The 10,868-nt window shown below is 40.5% G+C and overlaps 2 protein-coding genes across 2 annotated transcripts in view; one reads left to right on the top strand and one right to left on the bottom strand.

Moving 5' to 3' along the window:
• Positions 1-67: 67 nt before the first annotated feature.
• On the top strand, positions 68-5,149 carry abhd14b (abhydrolase domain containing 14B). The gene is made up of 4 exons (XM_014030907.1): positions 68-232; positions 1,213-1,427; positions 3,067-3,308; positions 3,508-5,149. The coding sequence occupies exons 2-4, from the start codon at positions 1,214-1,216 to the stop codon at positions 3,685-3,687; spliced, it is 636 nt and encodes a 211-aa protein (XP_013886361.1). The 5' UTR covers positions 68-232; position 1,213; the 3' UTR covers positions 3,688-5,149.
• LOC106534307 (voltage-dependent calcium channel subunit alpha-2/delta-2) overlaps positions 5,083-10,868 on the bottom strand; it is a gene marked incomplete at its 5' end in the record, with an annotated part of 8,001 nt that continues 2,215 nt past the window's right edge. The window contains 1 exon segment of the mRNA XM_014030904.1: positions 5,083-8,978. Within this exon segment, the coding sequence (XP_013886358.1) occupies positions 8,856-8,978 (123 nt within the window).

Raw genomic sequence — 10,868 nt, 5'->3', positions numbered from 1 at the left:
CATCAGCCCAAACAGCCAATCAATACACCGATTAATCATTAATAAAGTCAGGCAGCAGCTGTGAGGAGGTCGCAGTTCTGTCCACTGACTCTAGATGTCAGTAGGAAAACTTCAAGACATTTTTTTTTCTTCTTCTTCTTTTTTATTTTTATTTTTGAGGCGTTAAACCGAAACTTCAGCAGCTTCGCTGATCTGATTATTTCTCTGATTAATCGTCGCGGGACGCGTTCAGGTGAGAACAGTCACCTGATTAATCGTCGTGTTTGGGATGAAACGTGCAGAAATATCAGTCAGGAAGTTGATCTGTACTAAATTAAAAAAATATCTGGACTTTGACCAGACTCCAGCACAAACTCCTGCACTGCGAGATGAGTGGAGAACAAACGTATACAACAAAGTTTGTATAAGTTGTCTCTAAAATTTAGAGACAACTTAAACAAACTGTGCAAATTTTTAAAAAATAAAATAAAATWAATAAATAACTTGTTGCTGCTTATCAACAGAGTGCACTGCAAAAACAGACAATTTCTTAGTTTAAAAATCTTAAACACGCATGCGCAAAGCAGCTGCGTTCACATTTGTTGGTGATGTAAACACCGAGTTTGCTATGAAAACACCATTGGAAKCCATTCAATTAAAATGATATATTAACGCCATTATATTGACCCCATGTTTTTGCACRAAACCGATTCTTGTTAAATGTTTCTTTAAGATCTTTGATGAGATTTTTCATAAATAACTTTTAAGCTTAAATAGCTTTTTGAGCTTGTTAAATTTGCTTCCARGCATACCAGTTTTATATAAGATCAGACCTCAAAGTGTGTGTTTGTGAATGACTCTCAGCTACTACCACAGCGAATTATAGCTCAATATCTGAGCTTTAGCCATTAACATCAGTTAGTTGTGGCGGCCATCTTGGATTAAACTGAGCCCAGGTTACAAGTTGTAGATGTTCATTAAATTTCATTTAAATCCACCCAGTCTTTCATGGGATATTTTTCTAACGGATACTCGCATGTTCTCAACCAAGGACACTGCAGTTTATGAATAATAATAAATAAAAAGTTTAAAAGCTTAACAGATGTAAGAAATTCTCTGGAAACCACAAGAATGTAATTTCAAATAAAAAAAAAGCTGCTTAACAAAATGACCAAACTGTTCTTATGTGTAGTTTAGGTATTTTTATATCACACATCCGCACCTCCTCTGCAGGATGGCAGCTGTTAAGATGACGGAGGGCAGCGTGCAGGTGGAGGGCTGCAAAGCACCACTTTTCTACAGACAGAGCGGGCCTGCCTCTGGAGACGCCAAGCTGTCGGTTCTTCTTCTTCACGGCATCCGTTTCTCATCAGAAAACTGGCTCAACATTGGCACTCTGGAGACTCTGGCCAAAGCCGGCTGCCGTGCAGTCGCCATCGACCTGCCAGGTGAGTCAAATGTTTCTACCTCGCGCACAGGTGTGAACGGAGACATGAAACACGCAGCAGGCAGGCAGAGATACGGAGACGTCCTGAAAGTCCCTCCGGGGATTTAATTTGTTCAAATACGACTTCTAAAAGTCCAAATTACTCTCGCTGATTCTTATCAGTGTGTTTATTCACACTTTTCTGCTCACAGGATGTATTTTTCTGTATAAAGCATGTTTCAATGAATTTTACTAAGTACATTACTTACCAAAAGTTTAAAAAGGCTAACTCAGTAGTAACAGCTTTCTGAGTCAGTTTTATTGACAGACAAGTCAAAAAAATGCTGAAACACCAGTTCAGTATCTGTCTTAAAAGATTTAACATTCCTTGAGGGAAACTAAGATCCAAGATCATGTTTTGTTGAGAAAGTTTAAAAGTTTTTTTGTCAAACTGTGAAACCGGTCATGCAAGAATTCTCAAAGTGAACTCATTTTTTGTGAAATTGACTGAATGCTATAGCGTTTTCCATGGTGTTCAGTTGGTTGTGATGTCCATCTTCTAACAGGTTTGCTCCCAGTTTAAATCAGTTGTAGCTTCACATCTAACATTGATTTTATGAAAGCTTCATTAGGACTGGGCCACTGTTTCACAAGCTATTTTACCACCAGTCAGGCCWGCAAACACAAAACATTTAGTTTTTGAATTCAGTTTTTTGTCATCCAAAACATTTAGGAATTCTGAGGGAAGGGGAATGAATTTGCAAAGCAACCTGGCAAAAACACAAAATAAAAGTACAATATTTACCCAGCACCACCTCTCTGAGACTCCCACAGCAGGAACAGTTTAAAGCAGGGGCGCCCAAACATTTTCCCCAAGAGGGCCAAAATGAGAATCTATCCGGGGCTGCGGGCCAAATGCAGTAATACAATACATGAAATACAAATACTATTTTAGTAAAGTCCTTTATTTTGTAACAATTAAGCTAGCAGCTAGTGTGGTGGCCTGCTTTTGTTTTAGTCTGGGCACTTGGAGAAAATCTGCCATATGCTCAAGCAGCAAKGACTCATGGGGAAATTTCATAAATTGATAAAATATGCCTTATAAAGTGTGCAAATCTACTTGTGGGGTTAAATCTAATCTAAATATCACTTTTTACTTGTATTTCACATTTCYTATTTAATCTTATATCAAAGATAAAGTCAGAATCATGAGTGAAAACTATCTGTACTACAACCCCTTATATAGTCATTGGGCGAGTGGATAAAAAGACAGAGTGGAAATACTTTTTCTACATAGGACGACAGGTTACAACCTAGTAACAATGTCAACTGCTGGTGGGCCAAATCAAATGGCTTGGCGGGCKAAYTTTGGCCCGCGGGCCCCACTTTGGGCTCCTCTGGTTTAAAGGTTTTCTGTTGTTTATCTGTTGGACAGAATCTTCAATCGATCAGAAAACGACTTATGAGAAGACAAGACAAAGTTCAAGTAGTTGTTTACATTCGTTGGAAGCTAATTTAACTGTACAGCTGATTATTTTCTGAAATTCCTGCAGGAAAACACCTTCAGAATCCCCATGAGAACAAACAAATTTCTGCTCTAGAACCATTTATCCTGATCACACCTCCGTTAATCTGCTCCTTCCTCTTCATCTGTCTGTCAGGACTTGGTCAGTCCAAGTCGGCCCAGGCGCCGGCTGCGGTGGGGGAGCTGGCCCCCGCGGGTTTCCTGAAGGAGGTGTGCGAGCAGCTGAGCCTGACTCCGGTGGTGGTGGTCAGCCCGTCACTCAGCGGGATGTACTCCCTCCCTTTCCTGATGCAGCACCCGTCACTGATACGAGGATACGTCCCCGTCGCACCCATCTGTACGGAGAAATTCACAGCAGAGCAGTACCAGAGCGTAAAGGTGTGTGTGTGGACATGCTCCTGTTTGAAGAACTGTAGRAGTTGTCTGCACCTCCTGACTTTACAGCGTCACATCACAGGAATTAATGAAGATGCAGAGAAATTACTTTTAACAACGGGCAGGGATTCCCAGAAAGAGAAACCACTGGAAAGGTTAATCCCCAAATTTTCTTTACACGTTATTTATTTTTTCTTTTTAGGTTCCAGCGCTGATCGTCTACGGCGACCAGGACGCTCAGCTCGGGGAGGTGTCGCTCCGTAACCTGAGCAGTCTGTCCAATCACAAAGTGGTGGTGATGAAGGGGGCGGGTCACCCTTGCTACCTGGACGACCCGGACACCTGGCACAAAGCTCTCACAGACTTCCTGAGTTCGCTGTGAAAGAGCAGTAGAGAATCCCAACTTGTACAACACAAGGAGGCTTTAACAAATAAGAGATTTAGGCCAGAAAGTCCTGTGGAAGATGATTCTGTTTATTGATGCCTATCAATCAAATCCAAGCAGATTTGTTCCTCTTAAAGCCCTTAAATGTTTTAGGGAATATTGGTAAATAATAGTTGCCTTAAAGTGATCATTTTGTCGATTAATCATGTAGCAGCTTGTGTAGGAACTTATATCTGCAGAATAGCTCATTATTGCAACCTGGCCCTGGATTTACTGCCACCCTGTGGTTCATATTAGTCACTGCAGAATGTTTTTTACTCCATCATGAACCTGTTTGAAAGACACAAAACCTGTTCATCAGCATCCCTAAATATCTTAAAGGAACTTGCAGAATTTCTTTAGTTTAACCTACACCCGTTTATAGAGCTTATGTTGCAGCTAGATGACACAGAATGGACAAAAAAACTAAAATCTAAAGGTTTCATGTTGACACAGTTCTTCTCACTTGGACTGTTTTTCATTATGCAACACAAACTAGAGACTAAAATGTGCAAGAACTCACAAAACTAAGACTTTCACAATCAAACTTTCTCAGGATTGTGTCCCTTTAAAGCTGTGGTTCCCAACGGTGGGGGTCGAGACCCCTCTGTGGGTCATGTAACATCAAGTGAGGGTCCCCAGATGATTTCCTGCCATCAGTTTTAAACGCTAATAAATTTCTAATGGAATATTTTCACAATTAGTGCAAAAATAATAGAATAAATGATTAAACAGATTGTTATTAGACTTGTTTACATTGATATGCCCAAGTTTAACAGAGTTATTAGCTAAGTTAGCAGACGTAAACCAGTGATATCACAACTTTCTGCAACTGTTACTCTGTGAGCAAGAAGCTAAAATGGTTTGAAAACCACTGCCTTAAAGCATAACATGACTGTAAGGCTGTGTCTCAATTCAGGGGCTGCGTCCTTCAAAGTCTGCATTTGTTGATCGCTCACATCACATACGTCATGCGAAGACTAGACTCTTATTTCACAGCCGTTTTCTGTGGCCTACGTAGGCTGCAGTCCCTCAGTTGAGACACACAGCCTAAAACACCTTTATATGTCTGAAATATGAGTCCTGTGTTTCTGTGATGTGATTAATTTACTGTGTTGATCAGATTGTTTGATGCATGTGATGCAATTCTTCACAGCCAAAGAGCATCAGGAGTGATTTCTGTATTTGTTTCTCTCTAGAATCCTCTGCTGAGGTTGGGCTTTATAAAGAACAGCTGAGCTTTATAATCAAAACAAAATCTGTAATTTGAGGGTTGTTTTAAAGCGCACTTTGTACCTGCACTGTAAATCAGCTACGAGCGAATGAAACAAAACACACCATACACGAGTGACGTGAAGTGAAAAATATGAACATTATTTAATAACTGATTCTCTGTAATAAACAATTTGAAAATATTTTACAAGGAGTCACAGACACGATATTTTACAAATTTTTGCCCTCTTCTTTTTTTTTTCTTTCTTCTTTTAGCTTCATCTGTACAAAAGAATGGAGCGACATGGATCGGTGCCCAAAAAAAAAAGGAAAAAAAAGGAGAAGAGGCTAAAACTTCCACGCAAACAAACATTCACACCCACACAGAATTAAAAAAATCAAATCGAATAAATAAAAATACATTTCTTAAACTTACCAAGAGTGCTGTTTTCCTAGATATTTTTTTGTTCACTTTTAAGTTTGACAGGTTTATTGTATTTTTTCTCTAAATGTTGCTGTTTTTGAAGCTTTTTTTCTTTCTTTTTTTTTCTCCCAACACACTTGTCAAACATGATCACATAGCACCAGACTACAGACTACAGAATCACACGTCTTTCCCACAGAGACGCACCAACACAGAGGCAGCGAGGGTCGGGAGAGGAGGGGGGCGCTTCATTAAAACCCCTCCTGTACTTATTTTAAAATGACCCCTCCCTTTTATCCCCAAGCTGGACCAATTTTTTTTTCACACCCCAACTTTTTTTTAAATATATTTTTTAATCTTTTGTTTTTGGCAAAAAGTAAATCTGTCAAAACAGAGCGTGTACGATTTGTCTGTGAGTTTAGCTGCTCTGTGGAGACCCACTCCCTGAGCTTGCCTCTAAAATCCCACCTGTTCACTGAAAAAAAAAAGAGAAAAGAAAAAACCCACCTGGGGAGCGATGTCCCTCACCTTACTTCCGCTCTGTGTTTGAAATCTCCCAGCTGGGCATAAATAAGTGCCATTACATGTTTGCTTACAGGTGTGTGCGTGCATAATGTCTTCCTGCAGGTGCACAAATTGTAGCTTTATATATATATACTTTTTTTCTCTTAGTGATAAACCGTACAGATCCAGGAAAAAAGAGGAAGTTGCAGGGAGTTACATTTCCACAGGCACGTGTAGCGTTCATTTACAGACAGTGGAAATAATAATAATAAAAAAAACATTTCAAAATAATAATTAGAATAATGGCACAGGACGGAGACAAACAAATGCTAGAAAAGTCAAACTGCATCCAGCATCCAAACGACGCCGCAAAAAATAAAAAAAAATAAAATAAATAAATAAATAAAAAAGCCAAATTTGAAATCCTAAATTTAACAGTCTCTTCTCTTTAAACGTTTCGCTCTCCTCAGGCTTGTCGAGACCTGAGCTGCAGTTCCTGTGCCAGCACGATTTGTCACATCGACGACTGTACAGAGTGTAAGGTTCAAATTTGTTTGCGCGAGTCATTCCCACCTGAGCTGTACAGTGAGGTTTTTTACTTATTTATTTATTTATTTTTTTGAGTGGGTGTGAACACCAAAAGGTCAGAGGCTTTTAAAACGGGAAAAAACTCCCACCCGCTCGCAAAGCATTTAATTAAACAGGCATCAATCAATACTGGGCTCAGATGTGGGAAAGAAYGAAAAGAGAAAATACGACTGGAGCTCACTGTACTTTCACTGCGTAACACCAAGAAAAGCCAGAAAAGGGAGTGCCTCAAGGTTGGTTTGAGGTGAAAAACAAGAGGGGGGTGCGGCGGCGGGTACATGTGGGGGTATCAGAGCTCTGCGTCGAGTAACACTAAGGCATTTAAAGAGGCTTTGATAACTATTCAAACAGAAAACACTGACACATTCTTCCACTTGTTCTCCTCTAGATCAACACGTAAGTAGACCGATACATAGGTGGATCGTTTTGTTTTAAATCACATCCCCTTTTCTCCACCACAACAACAAGACTATGACACCCACTCGGACACACACACACACACACACACACACATTCAAACTCTTTTTTTAAATGTTTTCTCTGAGGGCTTTTTAAACACATCCACACACAGAAACCAGGCAGAGCAGTAGCAGTCAGGTGGCCCTAAAAGAACAAACGAAACACTCTATGGCCTGTTTAAGTCGCTGTATACTGACAGTGTATCGTAGCTCTATACATGGTTCTGTAGAGGAACGGTGTAGTAGCTCTATACGGCGGCAGACAGGAGGCTCCGGAGGAGAACAGCAGCGACAGCCTAGAGGGAGGAAATACATTAAACTGTGAGCCGATTAATGCGATGGCTCATGTAAAGCTATTTTAGTCTCCTGTAGCGTCCAAAGCCTCAAACATGGCTGCTTTATAAAGGTACTATACAGTAGCTCTACTAATACACAGCCGATGTGTACGAAAACAAAGTGCGTCAAGGCACTATGAAACAGAGTGGCTCCTAAAAAAATGGGAGTCTAAAACTCAAACTTTCCACACGTTGCAAATAATAAATGACCAACTGTGACTGTGACGGTTACTGATCCCCCGTATTTACTGGCCCCCCTCTTTTTGCGCCATAGCTGAAAATGTCGATAAGCCCCTATCCCCCAGCAGCGGATGGTTTTTGGAGTTAAAACAGCATCAGTCAAAAAGAAAAGAGTAAGAGACCCCCCCCCCCCACAAAGAAAAACTGAAACTAAAATAAAACGTGTTTGGCCCCTCCCAAAGAGAGCAACAACAAATAAACCTCCCCTGGAACTTCAGCGAGGTTTTCGTGTGCGACACGACCAAAGCACATCGACGACAGCRGTGATTAGGAACATCGGTGAAGAAGCCTTGTGAGGATTGGCAGAGGTGAGTTTCTATTTTTTTATTTGATTAGATTTTTTTTTTTCCGTTAACATCAGTTTAAACTCGAGGTCAGGATGGTCGATCGTAAAAGAGAAAACTACACGACATCAACAATGTTCCTGCAGCAGCTGAGCACTGATTCCGATTTTACAGCCAGAAAACACCCCGGCGTTTTAAGAGTAAATACGAGAGAAAACACTTCAAGAAATATGATTACCATCACATAATTACAATAATCCCCAGTGGACCTCTTTTTTTTAAGCGTTAATCTGTAATTAGATGCTGCACAAAATGAGTCAGAATTCAGCTGCTGAGTGTCTCCTCTTCCTCTCATGATTTTATCCTAAATCTAAAACCACTTCCTCTTTGTGTTTTTGGCTATAAAAATAACACCGCATGAAGGTATTTCTCGTTTTGGCAAGTAGATATAGCGCACAAATTGTCTTTTTTTAAACACTTGTCAAATTAAAACCTAAATACACTGTATGTTTGGAATACTCATCACTTCTGCAAGAAAACCTATAACCGCTTGTATACTTGACAGTTTGGTGTTATTTTTTTGTTTTTTGTTTTGTCTTCTATGSTGCTAGAACTGGCTGAATGATCCACGACTGTATGCGAGAGGCAGATGGTGAGAGACTGAGATGAAGGACAGAGAGGAGGAAAAAGTCCTGCCGTCAGAGGAGGTAGAGGCGGACAGATGACCTCGAATCTCCAGTTTTGTTTTGTTTTTTTAAGGTGGGAGAACCTGTCCTAATCCCCCTCCCTTTTCTGGGTGGACGTGGAGTTGGGGTGGCCATGAAAGGAGGGGTTGCTCTCTCTTATTGGAGTTGCCTCTGATGGTCCGTGTGGTTTAGAMGGGAGGAGGAGGAGGAGGAGTCCGGCTCAGAAACATCTTGAGCTTGGTAGTCTGTTACTAGGGGCTTCCAACTTGCTGTGATGGGAAGTCCCACTATATGAACCGGTGGGGTGTAGGAGACTGTGGTTGGAGATGGAGGGGTTTCGGGACAGGACAGAGGCTCAGGAGGGCTAAAAGGAGGATAACTGTGGGAGAGTGGAGTTAATGTAATAGTGAGTGAACGTAGGGGCTGATGGACGGATAAAGCAGAAGCAGCTGAAACAGCAATAAAGCAAAGAGAGGCGGACGGAAGGAATGACCTCTCCCACAGTCCGACGTGTTCTCCTGCAAAAAAGAACAAAAAATCTGGTAATCACACAGCTTCTATATAAGAAAAAATAACTTAATTACATCCTGAAGCATGTACTTTTTTCATTATCACAATAATTTATTCTAAATGAGCTGGACTAATCATCTAAAATGACGACTCCCTGCCCCTTTTACCTTCCAGGTTTGTGACTTATGTCAAGAGTTACGTAACGAGCGCTACACCAACAAGAAGATACAATAAGCATGTTTTCATTGACATTTTCTGAAAAGGGCTCGGGGCTGTAAAAACCCATCTGCTGCAGGAAGTCATTGAGCGAGGCAGCATTTAAAATACAGAAGCAACTCCTGAGTGTTTACTGTGAGTCAGGTGCAGATAGGTCCCAATTAACAAAGATGCTTTTGTGTTTGTTCAGAAAAAAAATTGCTAGTTATTTAATGAAGCAAAAATATATCTGAACAGTTTTAGACTTTAGCTGCCTTTCCACTCTGTTTTAGCCCAGTACTTAACCAGAGGAATGATTGTTTGTAAATGGCTTGAACTTATATAACACTTTATCAAGTCCATACGGACCCCAGGGTGCTTTACACTTCACCCATTCACACACTGATGGTGGTAAGCTACATTGTAGCCACAGCTGCCCTGGGGTACACTGACAGAGGCGGGGCTGCCATGCACCGGCGCCACTGGACCCTCTGACCACCATCAGCAGGCAAGGTGGGTGAAGTGTCTTGCCAATGGACAGAACGACTGAGACGGCTGGACGGGGGATCTAACCAGTGACSTTCTGATTCCAAGATGACTCCACCCTAGCCCCTTAACTTTGATCTATCTATTCAGGCTGAAATTATAACACCTTAGCAAAAAGGAAAAAAATAACATATTTGTAGCTACTTTGTTAACAACAATCTGCAACACAAACACAATTTGTTCCCATTTTTTAGCCATTTCTTTAAAAATATGAAATATAACACAGTTTGACATTAAATAGCATTTGAAACATCAATAGTCAAGAGCTATTAGCTTAAAGCAGTAGACGATCAGCTGAAGAATGATGCATCGTTTAAGCCAGGTTCTCAGTTATTTCTTGTCATGTCCCCCCAGGGAACTTAAAGTTTTTCACGCCCCTCCTGAATTGAAATACTAATGAGAACCTGGCAATATTTAATTATCTGTACAAACTGTATGACTCTCTGACACCAGCATTCTGCATATAATCACCTTATTATAGTAGGGGAAACTGCATTATGTAAAACAAGTATTATTATCTCTTACCTTTTAAATTTGTTTATTTAGCTGCATTAAATCGTTCATCTTGAATTGATTTCAAATCTATTTTTYTATTAAAAAAAACGATTTTTTTTACTTCAGGATTTGTGAGATATCCTGATTTTCCTGCTGCTCCTTTTTCAAGGTCAGTGAATTCTTAAAATAAAATAAAAAAGTTGACACCTGACACATCAATGTGTTCCACACCCCACTCTTTGAGATGCCTTGTTTCAGGTTCTGTTACTCTGCTGTAGTTGTTTTCAGGCCTGATRCCTCTTCTTTTGTCCTCTACAGTACTCATTTTCTGAGCACATGCTACAGAATCTGATGAAGCGCACAGTCTGGACCGAAACTGAGTGAGAAAGCAGCCAAAACCCCGTGTCCAAGTTTGATGAAATTAGTTGAGCAGGTGGTCTTTTTAATGTGCCGCAGCACACGTTTGTCTCCACGTTGCTATAAGAATGTGCCAACATGTGGAGCAAACTACCTCTGAATGTGCTCTGATCAATCAGATCTCAGTGCATCTTCAATATATGTCCTGAATGTGGAGCACTTAGTTAGATTTTTTCTTTTTTTCTATATTCTATTGACACACACACACACACACACACACACACACACACACACACACACACACA

This window comes from Austrofundulus limnaeus, unplaced genomic scaffold (assembly GCF_001266775.1).
Source record: "Austrofundulus limnaeus strain Quisiro unplaced genomic scaffold, Austrofundulus_limnaeus-1.0 Scaffold1139, whole genome shotgun sequence".
Taxonomy (NCBI): domain Eukaryota; kingdom Metazoa; phylum Chordata; class Actinopteri; order Cyprinodontiformes; family Rivulidae; genus Austrofundulus; species Austrofundulus limnaeus.
The sequence above is the reverse complement of the archived record's forward strand: the minus strand, read 5'-3'. Positions and strand labels throughout refer to the sequence as shown.

What these genes read in the sequence shown, in the direction of transcription:
- abhd14b (XM_014030907.1), top strand. Translation starts at nt 1,214, where the DNA reads ATGGCAGCTGTTAAGATGACGGAGGGCAGCGTGCAGGTGGAGGGCTGC. An exon ending in AGTCGCCATCGACCTGCCAG is followed by an intron (nt 1,428 to 3,066) that starts GTGAGTCAAATG and finishes TCTGTCTGTCAG; the next exon opens with GACTTGGTCAGTCCAAGTCG. An exon ending in AGCAGTACCAGAGCGTAAAG is followed by an intron (nt 3,309 to 3,507) that starts GTGTGTGTGTGG and finishes TTTTCTTTTTAG; the next exon opens with GTTCCAGCGCTGATCGTCTA.